The sequence below is a fragment of the Onychomys torridus genome, chromosome 22 (assembly GCF_903995425.1).
Source record: "Onychomys torridus chromosome 22, mOncTor1.1, whole genome shotgun sequence".
Taxonomy (NCBI): Eukaryota; Metazoa; Chordata; class Mammalia; order Rodentia; family Cricetidae; genus Onychomys; species Onychomys torridus.
The window spans coordinates 28,629,549-28,648,021 of record NC_050464.1 but is presented as its reverse complement, the minus strand read 5'-3'; the positions used below and the strand labels follow the sequence as shown (position 1 = coordinate 28,648,021).

Genomic DNA, 18,473 nt, shown 5'->3' with positions numbered 1-18,473 from the left:
TTAATTCTAGCACTCAGGATAAAGAAGCAGGAGGACCAGGTTGAGGCCAGCCTGATCTACATAGCAAGTTCTAGGATAGCCAAGGCTACACAGACAGACCCTGTCCCTAAAAGTCTAAAATAAAAGAAAATCTTTGAGAGGATTCTCAAGGGTAAAATCCAAATGCCTGACTATGGCTTGGGAAGCCATGCACGATCAATCCACAATTTCACAATTCCACCTGGATAACTTCCTGTGGCGACTGTCCGGACCATGTATCATGATGTAACTGTCAACATCCCCTGCAGTCTCACGTGCTTTGACAGCCGTTCCTGAGACACTGGTACTGTCTGGGAGATTATGGAAGCCTAAGGGTAAGAGGCCTAGCTGGTGGGAAGAGGTCACTGGAGTAGGCTTTTGAATGTCACACACACCCCACCTCCTGCTTGTAACAATATGAACGAGCAATGCTCTCACAATCCTGGCACCTTGCATTCCCGACCCACAGAAGGACGCCCCACCCCTCAACCTGATGCCTTTCCTTTTGCTTCTTCTCAGACACTCAGTTTTACCTTGGGTTCCTTCTGTTTGCTTTGGTTTGTGTTTTTATTTGTTTCAGACAAGGTCTTCCATAGCCCAGACTTGGTATCAATCAGACTATGTAGCCAAGGATGACCCTGGACTGCTACCTTCTCCTTATCCACCTCCCAGGAGCTGGGCTTGCAAGGGCATACACCACCACATCTGGCTAGCTTTTCTCTTTTAAGATTTCTTCAATGTTTTTATTGTGGGGGTGGGTACACATGTCTGTCATGCTTCACATGTGGAGGTCAGAAGGTCAGAAGACAACTTTTAGGAGTAGGGGCTTTCCTTCCACTATGTGGGTTCAAGCTCAGGACATCACACTTTGTGGCAACTGTCTTTATCTGCTGAGACATATCACAGGCCCTAATATTTCTTTACTTTTTAAGAAAGATTTTAAAAAACATTTTGTTTTTTATTTTTTAATTATAGGTATCTGTGTGATTGTATGGGCTTGTGTACACAAGTGCAGTTCCCAGAGTTCAGAAGTGGGTGTCCTATCCCCCAAAGCCGGAGTTACAAGCAATTGTTTGTTGCCAACGTGGATGTTGAGAAGAACTTAGGTTCTCTGGAGTCATGAGTGCCCTTAATTACTACATCATCTCTCCAGGACCTAACTCTTCTTTTAAATACAAGAATCCATTATCTTCTATTATAATTACTCAACAAAGATCTAGAAAGTGTTTTGACAATTACAGCTTAGAAAGGTTAGAATCACAACTTAATTTTTTTGACAGACATCATTATGAAATAATGATCTACTTATTAATATACTTGATACAAAAATCATAATTAAAAATGAATTGTGAGAGCTGGGAGGTGGTGGCGCATGCCTTTAATCCCAGCACTCGGGAGGCAGAGGCAGGCAGAACTCTGTGGTCTCCAAAGAGAGTTCCAGGAAAGGCACAAAGCTACACAAAGAAACCATATCAAAAAACCAAAAAAAAAAAAACCAAAAAACAAAAAACAAATTGTGATAGTTAAAACCCTTCTCTGTAAAAGTGTCATACAGGTAACACTGTACCAGACAGCATATTCTTGTAATCTTAGCATTTGGAGGCAGAGGGAAGAGAACCACTGCAAGCATGAGGCCAGCCTGAGCTACAAAGTGAGTGTAGGGCCAACCAGGGCTACATATAGTAAGGCTGTCCCAAAACCGAAAAGATTACAGCAAAGCTAATTCTGAAAGATCTAAAACAGAAAACCACAGCTTAATCCAGATCCATCCTCAAAGGTCTTCCCATCAACAGAAAAGCGTGTGGGGTTTTGGACTACGGCTCTAAAACGCTCGAGTCCAGTGTCCTTGTTCCTCCAGGCAATGAACTGTGTGTGCACCCTCGGCAGCCGTCACTGGCACAGCAGTGCCAGAACCAAGTTCCACCCTCTGCAGTTCTGACTGAAGCAGGAACCATCAAACAAATCAAGGCTGCTTCCCACACTCGAGGTTTTGTTTCCTTTTCTTTTTCTGAGACAAGGTCTCTCTATGCAGCGCTGGCTGGCATGAAACTTGCTATGTCGACCAGGATGGCCTCAAACTCATAGAGATCAGGCTGCTTCTGTCTCTAAATGCTGAGATTAAAGGCGGGCGCCACCAAGCCTGGCTGTCATTCACACTGGAGAGCGACACTGGAGAAAGGGTTAGGGCACAATTGTCCACATGGGCATTTACCTCAGCAGAGGAACAAAGGACACAAAAGATCCTCGAGTGGAAAGCCAAATCTCCAAGCAGGAGAATGATGGTGAATATGAGGAAGAAACACTTGAAAAGACATAGAAATGGAGCAATCTCATATATAACTTCATTAAAAATTGCTTAGGGCTGGAGAGATGGTTCAGAGGTTAAGAGGGCTCACTGCTCTTGCAGAGAGAGGACCCCTGTCAGGTGGCTCACAGCTTCCAGGAACTCCAGCTCCAGGGATCTGTCACCTGCCTCTGAACTCAAGTGCACATACCCGCACAGACACATAATTAAAAACCATGGGAATAAAGCTTTTCTAGCAGATACTTACATGGAAACGGGTCTTTAAAAAGTACGGATGTTCTTATGGTCACTCAGAGAGTGCTGGGGACAGACAGCATCAAGAACACAACGCCCACCTGACTCTGCTTTTCTTAGCCTCAAAATTGCTTCTTCCTAGGGATGTGAATGACTTTAATGCACATCTAAGACCCTAAGGCTATTTAGTCCTGGCTTCTAATTAGCAGAGGGCCTCACTGGAGGCATGCACTACTTCTCGGTGCAAGGACACTCTGTGAGTCACTTACGTGGCCTGCGATGGCCTCGTGGGAGCTTTAGCGCTGTGACGAAGACTCAGCATGTTCTCATGCTCCACTTGCTTCACCTGAGCTTCCAGTTTGGAGATCATCCTGGTCAAAAGCAGTGAGGCACATGAAACACACTGATGCAGGCTGAAAACACAGCTCAACTGCCAGATGCTACTTAATCATCCCTCTTTAGGAAGGCAACGATACCCTGCTGTTCAGAAACTTCCTTCTAAGGCGGTGGTGGCGCACGCCTTTAATCCCAGCACTGGGGAGGCAGAGGCAGGCGGATCTCTGTGAGTTCGAGGACAGCCTGGTCTACAAAGCGAGATCCAGGACAGCCAGGGCTACACAGAGAAAACCTGTCTCAAACAAACAAATAAACAAACAAAACAAAACAGAAACTTCCTTCATAGTAAAGTGGCACCACTAAACTTTGAGAAGCTAAAAGAAAAGGCACAGGGAAAAGAACAGGAAATCAGTGGGGCAGCAAGTACACTGGCCTTAGCAAAGCAGCACTTCCTAGACTATAACGAAAGAAAAACGAATGAGCAGGCGTCTATGAAGCGTGCAGGGCAGAAATTAAATTTAAAAATAGCATCCTAATTCTTAAGAGGTAAAAGCTAAACTACTCCCAACAACTGTCCCCCAGTGATGAGGTGGCAGTTCATCTCATTTGTGCCATGTTCAGAATAAAAGCCCCCCTTTGATTCTCTCACCAGAAGGTAAGGACCCCAGCCAACTGTTTCCAATTAGCCTGGCCTTCCTTCTCCTTTAATATATTCATTTGATTCATTCATTTCAATTAGTGTATGTGTGAGTGTGTGTGTGAGTGTGTGAGAGTGTGTGTGTGTGTGTGTGTGTGTGTATGTGTGTAAGCCAGCCACTGTGGGTACATGGAAGTCAGAAACCAACTCTCGGGAGTCAGTTCTCTCCTGCCACCTTGTGGGATCTGGGGATCAAACTCAAGGCATCAGGCTTGTGCTTAAGTGCTCATCTGCCCCCTATCCTTTCTTTGAAACTTTGTGTATGGGGGCCAGCGAGACAGCTCAGAGGAAAAGGACTGCCACCCAGCTTGAGAAAGAACGGCTCTAACATGACAGGTAATCCCTCCAATGTGGTAAGGAGTGAATGGATCAGGCAGGTGGCCAATCTAGACACTTTGCTGTTCTTCTCTGTGTAAATCCTTCAGATTGCAGTAAATTTCTAAACTTGCGATATTATATGATCCAAACACTATTAAAGATATGCATGAGGGGTTGGGGATTTAGCTCAGTGGCAGAGCGTTTGCCTAGCAAGCGCAAGGCCCTGGGTTTGATCATCAGCTTCACATACCAAAAAAAAAAAAAAAGATATGCATGGAAACCAAGTTAGACATTCCTGTTTTTAATGATTTAGTTTTAATAGTGTGTACATGTACATGTCTGTGTGTAAGCATGTGCTCATGGGTGCAGGTACAGAGAGGCGAAGGGAAGAAGCACTTGACACGGGTGCTGGGAATGAACTCCAGTGCTCTGGGAGAGCGGAGTGTGCCCTCACCACTGAGCCATCTCTCCAGCCCTAATTCAGATAATTATAATCATCTGCAATGTGGATCATTTATGATTGGTGCTACCTAGGTAAGCAAGGCAGATCACTAACAAGCCAAGTCTTTTGTTGTTGTTGTTGTTGTTGTTGTTTGTTTTTTGGTTTTTCCAGACAGGGTTTCTCAGTGTAGCTTTGGAGCCTGTCCTGGAACTCACTCTGCAGACCAGGCTGGTCTTGAACTCACAGAGATCCACCTGCCTCTGCCTCCCAAGTGCTGGGATTAAAGACATGTGCCACTACACTTGATCCAAGCCAGGTCTTTAAGGAAGTACATTACTGCAAACATAGTGAGAATTTCACTTTCTTTTGAAGCACAAAAATAACTCAGTGCTTCTAGTAATTACCATTCAGACTTCTCATTATGACAAAAAAACACAAAGCATAATGTCTGGAGAAATGCATGCACCTAAGGCTCAACCACCAATAATATTTCTGATCACTTAATCTCCTTGGGCTGGAGAGATGGCTCAGAGGTTGAGAGCATTGGCTACTCTTCCAGAGGTCCCGAGTTCAATTCCCAGCACCCACATGGTGGCTCACAACCATCTGTAATGAGATCTGGTACCCTTTGCCTATATAATAAATAAATTTAAAAAAAAAGAATCTCCTGAGCTAAAATGTATTTCTATGCCTGCTGTAGGATGTCCTTCTGTATGCTGTGAATGTGTGTTGCTTTCATTGGTTGATAATAAAGCAGTTTTGGTCAACAGTAAGACAAGATAGGTTAGGCGGTACAATCAAACTGAGGATGGAGAGGAAGGGCAGTGCTGAGGCAAGACATGTAGAAAATGAGTTAATAAGCCACAAACCAGGTGGCAAAGCATAGATAAGAAATATGGGTGAATTTAAATGTAAGAGTTCACTAGTAATAAGCCTGAGCCACCAGGCAAGCATTTATAATTAATATAAGCCTCTGAGTGGTAATTTGGGAAGTGACTGCCAGGTATAATCAGGTGTATGGGATAAAAACCTCTGCCTCTGGTTACATATGTCCAAGGATTAGGATAAAACTACTTCCCTATTTTAAACAGCCTCAGGAGAGAGTTTATTACCCTCGCTGTCAATACGACACAAAGGACAATTAGCAGCATGTACTATTAGTAGGACACTTACCTTTTCAAATCAGAAATCTGAGTGTGTGCGTCAAGCAGTTTGTTCTCAGTTGTGTTTAATGTATCCTAAGGGGAGAAAGAATTTACATAACTGAAGACAAGCATGCAGCTGGAAACTTTTACTTTAAAATGTGTAATATAAAGCTAATGTAAGGCTATACAGCCAGCTGCTAATTACCATGAACTCGGCAAGGATGGCATCAGCATGGAACCAATCCAGGCAACTCAAGGGAGAAGCAACATCATTAACACTGGCCTATACTCGGGACTCTGCCAGATGCAGCCCCACTGCCTGCTTAACTAGAAGCAACCCCACATTAAGATGGATCTATTTTAGCTACAAACGTGACTGAAGGCTTAGCAGCAAGGCACAACAAAAACTTCAGTGATATTTCAGACACTGTGTGGTTTACTTCTGAACTCTGGCTTAGCTGTAGCTACACAGGCCTTTCCACTCACCTTACAAACCCCAAATCCTCTACTGCATGCAACAGACTGGCTGGAACCACTTACAGCTTCCTTACTGAGGGGGTTTCGCTAAGTTCAGATGTATAATTGCAAACAATGCTTCAGCTATGATTTCAGACATGATGGACAAACTCCTACTACTCTATTAAAAAGTAATGCTTTGAAAATGCTATCTTTATGTGTACTGGGAGTAGCTGGTCATCCAAACCTATGCATTACTTAAATTATTCCGCCTAGTTTCATCTCAACTCACATCAAATGCACCAGCCATTCAATAGTGTCTGGTAGATTAGTGGAGCTCACAGAGGTGTCAGTTAGGCAGGGCAGACATTTGAAAATAAAGATATCAGGGCAGGAAGGGGAAATACATGGACTGGTTCAAACAGCTCCAGATGGAGGGATGGGGAGAGGATCAGGCCTTTTGTCTTTACAGAAAACCCAGGTCAGAACTCCTCGTCCGTCTGTCCCCCAATTTACCTTTACACGCCCATGCTCTTTCCCCAGGGATTCGTACTCTCCCAAGAGCTGCAAAGAAAACAGAGTTGTAACAAACTGTAAATGTCAGGACAAAAGGCCGACACAAAACCAGTGGTTCTGGAAAAAGGAATGGGACACTTGCCAATAAAATGCTTGAAGGTTTTTTAAGTATGAACAACTTTAAAAGCAAAACAGAACAATAGCAATACAAGTCTTCAATAGAATAGTAAAATGTATTTGTACTATTTTTAATTTTTTTAATTTTTTTTTTTTTTTTTTTTTGGTTTTTTGAGACAGGGTTTCTCTGTGTAGCTTTTCACCTTTCCTGGAACTCACTCTGTAGACCAGGCTGGCCTTGAACTCACAGAGATCCTCCTGGCTCTGCCTCCCAAGTGCTGGGATTAAAGGTGTGCACCACCACTGCCCAGCTTGTTTTTAAAAATTTTATTACATAAAATTCATATTTACTTTCCTACATTTATTCTATAGCATAAAATACAATGCCAAAAGCCCTCGTATTATTTGAAAATATATATGGCGGTACACCCTGTAATCACCGTGATCAGGGGCTTCGGCAGAAGTATGGCAAATTTGAGGCCAGTCAGACCTACACAGTGAGAGTCCCAGAAAGGCCCAAGATAAACACAGAACACACTGCTATGGCCGAAAGTATGGAAATGGTTCTTAAAATAACAAAAACATGCCAGTGACCACGCGGCCTCCTACGCCTGCGCCAGGTTCCCTACTGCAGCCATGGCATCCCCATCATGATGGTCCAGCCCTCTGAAGCTGGAAGCCAAAATCAACCCTTCCTCCCTCAGGCTGCTTTTGACAGCGGAACTCGGAAGGCAGCCCCAGTGCCAGGCTCCTGGGGAGGGCACTCACATCCTGAAACATTTTCTTTTCCTTGTTTCAGCCTCGCTTCCTTGTCATCTGAGAGTTTGTAAGCATTCTCAAACGCTTCTTCCAGATCCTGCAGCCGACACTTGAGCCGCATGATGGTGTGATCCTTTTCTTTATTGCTTGCTCTCATTTCCTCGATCCGTTCCTGCAGAATTTTGGAGGCACTGCTGGCCGCACTGACGCGCTCTCTCAAGTCCCTCTACACAGTGAAGACAGAGAGAGCATTCCAAGTGAAACCAGTGCCGTGGTGTTAGCTAATAATTATGGACATGAGAATAAAAACAAAGCAGACAAACGGAAATACACTACTTTGACATTCTGTTGTGACTCTAATGGCACTACTCCATGAGATTATCCAAAGGTAGAGACAGAAAACAAGTATACAGGGGTGCAATGATACTAGGACTTGCATAGACAATACTGTCTGTGGATCAACCTAATTAAGAAAAAATAACTACAAACATCAGAGGAATTCTGAAACTGTGACTAGAATATACTGCACAACTTTAATATGTTGGGGGCTGGGACTTCATCTATTCTATGAAAACACAAAATTAAAAATGTATCTCACATGTTAACATTCATTCAATGGTGATTTCTAGAATACCATATAGGTGCCAGGCCACAGGATGCCAAAATTAAAGATTAAAGCTGGAAACAATGCTTCTTGCCTGCAGTCTAACTGATTTGGAAGGCTGAACTGTAAAGACTGCTTATGCTCACAAGTCCAAGACCACCCTGAGCTAGAACACAGCGAGGCCCCATCTCTAAACAAAGCATCAGAAAGTAAGGTTAACAAGATACTAATCTGTAAGTTTGTGATGGAGTTTACCATTTAGACGAAGCCAACAAAGGACTGGGTGACTGAGCTACTAGACACTGGCCCAGGTTGGTGAGAACCTGAATTCCACCCAGAAGGGGGCTCGGCAATAAAGCAGAGTCAATGCACAGAACAAAACAGGTATTTTCCAACAAAATTTTGCTTATAAGGTAATATATAAAGAATAAAACTTGGGCTGGAGAGATGGCTAAGAGGTTAAGGGCACTGGTTGTTCTTCCAGAGGTCCTGAGTTCAATTCCCAGCAACCACATGATGGTTTACAACCTTCTGTAATGAAATCTGGTGCCCTCTTCTGGCCTGCATGGATGCAGGCAGAACACTATATATGTAATAAATAAATAAATGTCAAAAAAAAAAAAAAGAGAGAACTGTAACATAATAAATCTAGTTTAAAAAAAAAAAAGAAGCAAAACCTACTTAAAAAAAAAAAAAAAGAATAAAACTTATTGCTGGGTGGTGGTGGTACACGTCTTTAATACCAGCACTCAGGAGGCAGAGGCAGGTAGATCTCTGTGAGTTCGAGGCCAGCCTGGTCTACAAAGCTAGTTCCAGGACACCCAGGGCTACACAGAGAAACCCTGTCTGGGGGGTGGGGGGTGGGAGGGTTAAACTTATAATACATGAAGAGAAAACAATAACATAAAAGTATAAAAGTTTAAGCCAGGGGTAGTGGCGCATGCCTTTGATCCTAACACTTGGGAGGCAAAGGCAGGTGGACCTCTGTGCTGTGAGTTCGAGGCCAGTCTGGTCTACATAGTGCGTTCTAGAATGACTGGAGCTACAAGCTCTTTTAAAAAAGCTTCTGCACTCCTATGAATACATCCAGTAAATAAAATTAAAAACTGTGGTGATGCACACCTTTTAGACATTATGACACGAGAACCAGCCCCAGAAAACAAGTACTTACCACTTCTATTTCTAGCAAATCTTTCTTATTCTCAAGTGTTCGCACGTGACTAGTAGCTTCCTTCAATGCACTATCCAACTGGCCACATCTAAGAAAAGCAGATTTAGAATCAGTGAGAAAACAAAATCATTTCTCTTAGGAGCATTAAACAAACCTAAGAGTTTTGCTGACATGGAATATAAGCGAATCCACCGATATTAGCTAAGGCCCAGGATGCTGCTTTTGTACAAGTGTGTCTCAGATAGTCTAGTATCTAAAGATAACCGAATAAAACAATGATCTAGAAAGAGCCCTAGGAAATACCAAGAGGAAGGAGTTTGTAACAGCATAGGACCTTGACTTCAATTATCAGCGCCAAAGAAAAAAAATGGAAACATGAAGATTTGAACAGAAACTGATATATTCCTACAAGTGACAGGAAAAGGTGGGCGGAACTGCATCCCTCAGCAGAAACTCAAACAGCATTTGTGGACGATGAAGATTACTAGACCCTAAAGAAGAGGAATGTTTTTTCTTTTGGTTTTGTTCTGGAACTCACTCTGTAGACTAGGCTGGCCTTGAACTCACAGAGATCCGGATCTGCCTGCCTCTGCCTCCCAAGTGCTGGGATTAAAGGCATGTGCCACCACCACTGGAAGAAAAGAGGAAATTCTAATACCATGGACCAGTCTTGAGGATGGGCTAAGTGAAGTAAGTCTGCCACTACATGTCAGTAGCAAAGCACATCCCTAGCCTCTGCAGGAGCCTGGGTTCCATTCCCAGCACCAAAAGAAGATAAAGAAAAAGAAAGATAAATGCTGTGATTCCACTAGCAGAATGTTCAGAGACAAACAGGACAGAGGTAACCAGTGCCAGGGGAAAAGAAGTGGGGTGGGGATAATGGTCTAATGAGAACGGGGCTTCAGTTCTTAACTGCTTTTTGGTTTTCATTGTTCTTATTTCAACATTTTTTTTTTTACATTGAGTGGGGGAGTGCCTACTGGGGATTGAACCCAGAACCTCACACATGCTAGGCAAGCACTCTACAAACTGAGCAGCAATCCCAGACCAGAATTTCGGGGGTTGTTTTTTTTTCCCATTTGTTTGTTTGTTTATTTATTGACAGAGAGAAGACAACTTGCAGAAATCTCCAATCTCCTCTTCTTTCCTCCCATCATGTGGGTTCCAGGGATTAAACTCAGGTTACCAGGCCTGGCAGCAAGCATCTCTACCAGAGTTTGCTTTGCAAGAGGAAAATGGTTCTGGAAATGGATGATGCTTGATGGCTACACAATAATGTTAATGTATTTCAGCCACTGAACTGCACACTTAAAACAGTGAATCTGTTATACATAATTTGATATTTAAATTTTATATTTTTAAAATAGAGAAAACTGTACAAAATAGCTTGATGTTAATGTGGAAAAATCTGTCTGAACACACACATGTCCAGGATATAAAGAGCTGGGCTATTTGGAGTCAGGGCACAGCATCTTTCTGAGCTGTTTCAAACTCAACTTTAATGTACTATACTTTTTATTAAATGTATACATGTGTGCAGAAGCTGGAGAGATCAGCTTTCATCTGCAGGAATGCCATCCACTTCTGAGATAGGGTCTCTCTTTGTCGTGGAGCTCACCAATAAGCTAGACGGGCTAGCCAGTGCACCCAGGGATCCTTGTCTCCACCTCCATGGCATTGGAATTACAAGTGCACCACCATGCCTGGCTCTTTTTAACATGGGCTCTGGGATCAATCCCATGCCCTCCAGATTACAAATGCAAGCGCTTGGCCAGCCAAACCATCTCACCAGCCCTAAAAAATGGTTTGTTTTTGTTTTTGTTTGTTTGCTTGTTTTTTCGAGATAGGATTTGTGTAACAGCCTTGGCTGTCCTGGAACTCATTTTGTAGATCTGGCTGGCCTCAAACTCACAGAGATCCACCTGCCTCTCCGAGTGATGGGATTAAAGGTGTGTACCACCATGCCCAGTGTTTATTCTTTGTTTTTTTGTTTTGTTTTGTTTTGTTTTTTTCGAGACAGGGTTTCTCTGTAGCTTTGTGCCTGTCCTGGATCTCCCTCTGTAGACCAGGCTGGCCTCAAACTCACAGAGATCCACCTGCCTCTGCCTCCCGAGTCCTGGGATTACAGGCGTGCGCCACCACCGCCCGGCCCAGCATTTATTTTTTTTAAACTAATCTCTTCTGAGATTTTATTTTTATGTGGAGGTGTTTTGCCTGCATGAATATCTGCTTAGCACAGAGGTACTACAGTGCCAGGGAGGGCACTGGATCACCTGAGATAGAATTACAGACGGCTATTAGCTGCCAGGAGAGTGCTGGGAATTTCCCGAAAGTGCTCTTAACTGCTAAGCCTTCTCCAGCCCTAAGATTTATTTGTAATCATGTGTAAATGCCATGTGTGTGTGTGTGTGTGTGTGTGTGTGTGTGTGTGTGTGTGTTAGTGCAGACAGTGTGTGCACAGGTCAGAGGACAACTTTTGAGGTCAGTTCTCCCCATCACCATGTGAGTCCCAGGGATCAAGCTTGGCTTTCCTGGCTTGGTGGGAAGAGTGTTCCCTGTTTAGGTGTCTAGCTACCTCCCCAACCCACATCCAGGATTCTTCCTTTTCCCAGAACTCCACAGTAGTAAAGATCCCACAAATGATACTACTTTTCATTTGCTAACTTCCTTCAGAATTTTATCCACATAAAAGGGATGACTTGTGCAGTTATTAGAGAATTAACGAGGTTAGCTCAAATCTTTAAAGCAGATCCCTTGTGTCTCTAGACATGCCCTACTTCTTCATGTCTTTGTGGTAAATTTGCAGATGCAAAGCACACATTTTTCACAGCGTTTTACTCCACACCGTGACATCCTTTGTGGAAGCAATCGACCCACGCTGGAGAAACACGAGCTCCATGGTAGTCTCACCTGTCCACAAGAACTTCATTTCTCTTCTTCCATTCTTCCACGGCAGAAATGTCTTTTGCCTCCAGTTTCTGTTTCAAGCTACTTATCTCTGCTTCATAATAAGCTCGGAGATCCGCTACGTGCCGTGCGTGCTTCTCCTTGAGGTTCTGCCGGATTCTGTTGGGAGGAGGAGGGAGAGGCCCTTAGGATGGTGCACCCTCTCCTGGGAAGACATCCACACCACATGCTCCAGGGCTCACTGAAAGGGGTGGACCTGGGGCAGTTCATCTTCACTGTCAACTTGACAGACGTCACCTTGGAGACACAGAGTGTGTCTGTTAGGGTGTTTCCAGAGGTTTAACTGACCCACCCTGAATCCATGGGCTGGCGTCCCAGACTAAGTCAGAAGGACAAAGAGGATAAAGCAAGCTGAGCACCAGTGCCATCTCTCTGTTCCTCCTGACTGCAGACACGGCACGACCCCCAAGCCTGCCACCCCGCCACCATGCCTTCTCACTGGGATGGACTCTGTCCCCTCAAACTGTGAGCCAGAATAACCCTTCTTTCCTTAAGATGCTACCGCCGGGTGGTTTGGTCCCAGTGAAGAGAAAAGTAGCTACCACACACACACCACAGTCATTCTCTTAGCTAGACTACAACCTGGCCCTCCACCCACCCTGGAAAACACAACGGATGCCCCAAGGCTCTAGACGTAGACGCACCCCGATTAGCTCCAGTTTACAGGATGCCTCTGTCAACACCTTTGTTTTTGATTTTGAGACAGGGTCTCACTGTGTAGCCCTGGCTGGCCTGGAACTCACTATGTAGACCAGGCTGGCCTAGAACTCCCAAAGATCCCACCTGCCTCTGCTCAAAAGTACTGAGAATGCAGGCATGGGCCACCACACCCAGCCTTCGTCGACACCTTATCCTTCACTTCAACAGAGGAAAACAAACAGTGCTTATATTTCGTTCTCTATTTCACTGTGGGCCAACAGAAATCACTTTCATCATTCAATCAGACATGACAAGTCTATTAACGGTATTAGCCAGTCGCTGAAATACATACTTAGACAACATCACAGGATCTTCCAGGGAAGCCAATGAAAGGCATTCTGGGACACTGTTGGCTGTACCTGGAAGCTGGGACTGACTGACTGAGGTGGAAGCCACCGTGACAGTGTTGTCTTCATCTACAGTTTTGACTGAGATGTCGGTGCTAGTGATGGTGTAGAGGGAAGGCACCGCGGAACTGGCCCTGCTTTCACTTTGGAATGGATGGCCTTTCCAAGTGTCCACAGGTGACGCCTTCACAGCCGAAGGGTATTTGGGGAACCCAGATACCTGAGAAGCGTTGGGACTTGCTTGTGAAAACGAGTCAATGTCAGAGCGACTAGATAGGCTTGGCTCCAGAACAGAGTCTGGTGAAAAGGATATTCTGTCATCAAGAGCATTCAAGAAGCCATGGGGCCCAGTCCCCACAGCCTGTTCCTTTGGCTTCATGTGTGTGGTTGGCTCGAGACTCAGGACCTGCAAGGAAGATTGACAAGCATCAAGTTGAGGCCTGGGTGCTCAGGCTGACTCGCTGGCTGTCAGGAAAGTGGGCTTTAGCTCTCTGGGACAGATGAGGCTAGAGACACTCATGGATGACTGGGGTTGGAAGCAGGGGTGAGGTCCCCCTCAACAAACTGCCTGCTTCCACTTTGTTTTCCAGGACAGGACAGTGACAGTCGCTTCACCTCATTACTGCTACTATATGAAACACACACACACACACACACACACACACACACACACACACACACAGGTATTTAAAAGAACTTTAAAATTTATCTTATGTGTCCACGTGTGTCCACTCACAGGCATGTATCAGGGCAACCTGAAGAGTTAGTTCTCTCCTTCCACCATATGGGACCCAGAAATTGAATTCAGGCTTGGTGGCAGGTTTGTTTTGTTATGTCTTACTACATAGCTCAAGCTGCCTCCAACTCACAATAATCCACCCACCTCAGTATACTTAGTGCTAAGATTAAGGAAACGTACTACCATACCTATCTAAATTCCATTTTGAAGTAACCGTTTTTAAGATTATATAGGAAATGAGATGAGATATAATTGGAAAGAGAGTCTGACTCTCAAGCCTTTGAATGCTTTCCCCGGCATTTCAGAAGTTGAATGCAAAAATGCAAAAATCTACAATGGCCAAGTTACCTTCAATCATAAAACACACGCACACACGCACACACGCACACACGCACACACGGGGTGCTCTGTATTACCTCGCTCAGTGGCCTTTCTGGAGAGGACGGCACAAACATCTTCTCCAAAGTTTCAGGCAAAGAGTGGTACAAGTCCTTCTCCTCCAGCTTCCAGTAAGTCAGCCCTAATGTGCATACACCGAGAACAGAAAGAAGTGAGGACGGGTCCTAAACAGACATTCAATCGCAGGCCAGAGAGAAGGCTCAGCGGATTCAAGATGCTTGCTTCCAAGGAATTCACATGATGGAAGGAGAGAACTCCACACACACCATGGTATGCCCTTTTCCCCGCCCCCAAATAAATATATGTAGTAAAAATGTTTCAAAACTATAAACCACCAAAATTAGCAATAGCTAAAAATGTATTTTAAAGAGAATTTTATTTACAAATACAGACTTTCATATAATCAATATATAGAGTTCAAATTCCCCATTAATTCTCGGTACAGTGGCATACATCTGTAATCCCAACACTTAGAAGGCAGAGGCAGGAGGGTCACCATAATTCTGAAGATAGCCTGGTCTACCCAGTGAATTCAAGGCTAGCCAGGGTTACATAGTGAGACTCTGACTCAAAAAATGTAGATAGCTCCTAACAAACAATACCCTAGGCTAACCTCTGGCCTCAACAAGCATGCACATAAATGTGCTTGTATACCCCCATATGCATGAATCCAAATACACACACACACACACACACACACACACACACACACACACACACACACAGTAGGGCTGAGGATGTAGATAAGCTGGGAGAGTGCTTGCCTATCATGCATGAAGCCTTGAGTCTCCCCCAGAGTAGCATAAGCAGGCATGCTGGTACACTGCTGTAGTCCCAGCTCTTGGAGAGGCAGAGGAAGGAGGAACAGGAGTTAAGTCATCACCAGTTAAATAGCAACCGGTCCAACCTGGGCTACATGAGACCTTTTCAAAAAGAAAAGAAGGTCCCGTACAAGGTGGGATTCTGGGGACAGAAACCATGTTCAAAGGATGGTAAGGGCTGGTTCACAGAGAGTAACTCCTAGGAGAGTCTCTCTCATCAGCAGGGAACATGTGAGTAAAGGAGGCAGCCAGGCACAGTCTTCAAATGAAGACAAGGAGGAGCGGTGATCAGCTCCATCCTGCCGAGCCTTGTGGGGCTCCGTGAGGACACTGGCTGCTACTGTGAGGAACAGCAGAGTTTTGGGTGGAGGAGTCCATGTACAGAGGAGCACACGGGCCAGGCTGTTGCCAAAAGACTGAAGGCTGAGGGCAGAACGGCAGCAGGGAGGCAGGTCAGAAGGTGGCAGCCAGGGAGACAGCAAGAGGTGCCTGGATTCCAGTTTCTGCTCAAGCAAAGCTCATTCAAACCAATAAGTGGACCGTCATGGGGGCAAGAGTGCTGAAACAGCGGAATCAGCACATAAAGCCAGGAAGACAGAGCAGCGGACCACGGCGCGCGGAGGAGCCGGACTCGCTGGATCCTTGTGGAGCAACAGAAAATGGCTGCGATGGTGTCTGCAGCTAGCCTGAACCATTACAGACACGCTGCTGTACCCCATTCTTGTGGAATTTGTAACACAAGCTAAGGCAAACGGAAAAGCTGTGGAAACGGAGGATAGGCACACACGGGGCTTTTGGAGGAGTCACATACTGCACACCTTCTCATACCACAGTAGGAAATAAATGAAAGCAAGCCGGGGGTAAAACTAACTCTTTAAGTTCAGGGGCTGGAGAGATAGCTTGGTAGATAAGAGCACTGGCTGCTCTTCCAGAGGCCCCAGGTTCAATTCCCAGCAACCACATGGTGGCTCTCAACTGTAATTCCAGCTTCAGAGAACCCAACACTCTCTTCTGGCCTCCCAGGGCACCAGGCATGGACATGGTGCATAGTCACATGTGTGAGCAAAACACTCATATACACAAATTAAAAGAAAGGTTGTAATTTTTTTCTTTTAAATTTAAGTCCCAGGCCATGTGCTTTAATCCCAGCACAAGGAGGCAGAGGCAGGAGGATCCCTGAGTTTGAGGCCAGACTAGGGCACATTTTGAGTTCCAGGACAGCCAGGACTATATGGTGAGACCTGTCTCGAGACAATTCCAAGAATAATTTAAGCTCCATACCTGTTCCTGAATCAGACATGCAAGAACCTGGGCTTTCAGTTGGTTTACTGAGGTAAAAGGCACAAGGATGTGCGGCGGCGGCAAGGTTGACCTGCAAGAGAGGAAAGAGGACAATTGGTGGGCGGCTAAATGCATCAGGCACACACGGCTGACCCAGGCACACGCGAGGAGGTAACCCAGGCGCGCAGTGTCAGCTCTCCACGGCAACAAGAACACAGTGGAAGATGAACAGTGGGGGCTTCTCCTTCCCTGCCCCACCTGTGACTGTGGAGCTAGAGCGCTGTTAGAAGGAACTAGAAAGCCCAGGGCAGCCGTAACCTAGGAGTTCCGACTAAACCGTACTTACAGTCTGCTATCTGTATCTGACAGTAATATGAGAAATCCAGAATTAGTCACTGAGTAAAAAATTAGCCGGACATAGTGATGCATTCCTTTAATCCCTGCACTCGGGAAGCAGAAGCAGGCAGATCTGAGTTCGAGGCCAGCCTGGTCTACAGAGTTCCAGGACATCCAGGGCTACAAAGAAAAATCCTGCCTCAGAGGAAAAAAAAAAAGAAAAAGGAAAAAAGAAAAAACCTACCAGTCTGTTGATATCATCACAATTCCAATAAATCAAATGACTCAAAACCACAAATCAATATGAAACTCAAACAATAAATTACTTTTGAGTTGTTTGTGAACAACATTAAACCCAGGCCCTGGGTACACTAGGCAAAATGCTCTACTACTAAGCTACAATTAAGCCCTTCCTTCTGTTTCTTTAAGACAGGGTCTTGCTACGTAGTCTAGGCTGGTCTAGAGTTCACTATGCAGTCCAGGCTGGCTTTGGTCATCCTGCCTTCTATTCCCCAAGCGCTAGGATTACAGTGTATACTACCAGGCTCTCAGCCTGTTACTTCTCATATACAAATAAGTGGCTGCTAGTCACAGCAAAGGCTAAAAGTGCTTATTACCCATTCTGATTAAAAACAAAACAAGGTGTTCAACAGATGACCCAGCAGTTAAGGGTTAAGAGCAAGTACTTCTCTTGCAAAGGACCCTGATTCAGTTCACAACCCTCACTCACATCAGATGGCTCACAACCACCTATAACTCCTCCAGTTTCAGGGGATCCAATGCCGTCTTATGGCCTTCTGTGTACGTGTACACACACACACACACACACACACACACACACACACACACACACACCCCAGTCACCTCTCCTTCCTCACAGTACCAATAACACTGTTGTCACACACAAAACTATTTTCTGGGAATGGGCACAGCACAGTGGACTGTGTGCCGCCCACAAAGAGCCTTTGCCAGGCTTCATGCTCACCACTACAAAGAAAAGAAAAGCTGTCTCAAACAGAGATGTTTAACAGGGACATTTTCTTCTTCCTTTTCTTTCTTTCTTTCTTTTTGGTTTTTCCAGTGTTTCGAGGTTTCTCTGTGTAGCCCTGGCAGTCCTAGAACCAGCAATTCAGAGATCCGCCTGCCTCGGCCTCCTGAGTGCTGGAATTAAAGGTGTGCGCCGCCTCGCCCAGCAACACTTTCACCATGTCTAACTAGATGCTCCCGTCTCCCATCCTCCACAAGTCAGAGGCCCTGAGCAGAACTTTGTTAGAAGAAACAAGCTAATCACAAGTCCGCTGCACAGGGCACCACTTCCCCTCTTCCTATCAAGACACCATTTGATTCTCAGAGCCCTTGACGGTTCCAGTCTGGGAAGGTGACTACCGAGGACCAATCAAACACTCCCAAGTGAAATAGTTAGACCTCACAGGCGTCTGAGGTTCACTCCTGGGCCTGGAGCAAACACATACCATGAACATTGCTATACGCAACTGCTGGATGCAAGCTTCTGGGCAAGTGAACCCCCCACCCTGCCCATACCACCCCTAAAAGGCTGAGGAAAGGGGCCACTTGAAATAAAGTAACAAAGGCCTCCTGAACACAAGCCCTCTTAGCCAAAGATGCTGGCCTGAGCTCAGCTTAAGGACCTCCTGGAGTGCAGTCCAAGGGCCCTTTGGAGAAACCCAAGTCCTTCAGCTCATGAAAAGGAAACAAAGAACCAAAGAAACAAAGAGCAACTTAGCCCTGGACAATGCTTGTGCCAC

At 45.2% G+C, this 18,473-nt stretch overlaps 1 protein-coding gene across 1 annotated transcript in view; it reads right to left on the bottom strand.

Moving 5' to 3' along the window:
- Mphosph9 (M-phase phosphoprotein 9) overlaps positions 1–18,473 on the bottom strand; it is a 54,386-nt gene that overhangs the window by 19,811 nt on the left and 16,102 nt on the right. Inside the window, 10 exon segments of the mRNA XM_036171737.1 lie at positions 2,827–2,928; positions 5,524–5,588; positions 6,468–6,515; positions 7,353–7,373; positions 7,375–7,569; positions 9,119–9,206; positions 12,029–12,184; positions 13,077–13,537; positions 14,287–14,390; positions 16,372–16,462. Coding sequence (XP_036027630.1) covers positions 2,827–2,928; positions 5,524–5,588; positions 6,468–6,515; positions 7,353–7,373; positions 7,375–7,569; positions 9,119–9,206; positions 12,029–12,184; positions 13,077–13,537; positions 14,287–14,390; positions 16,372–16,462 — 1,331 coding nt within the window.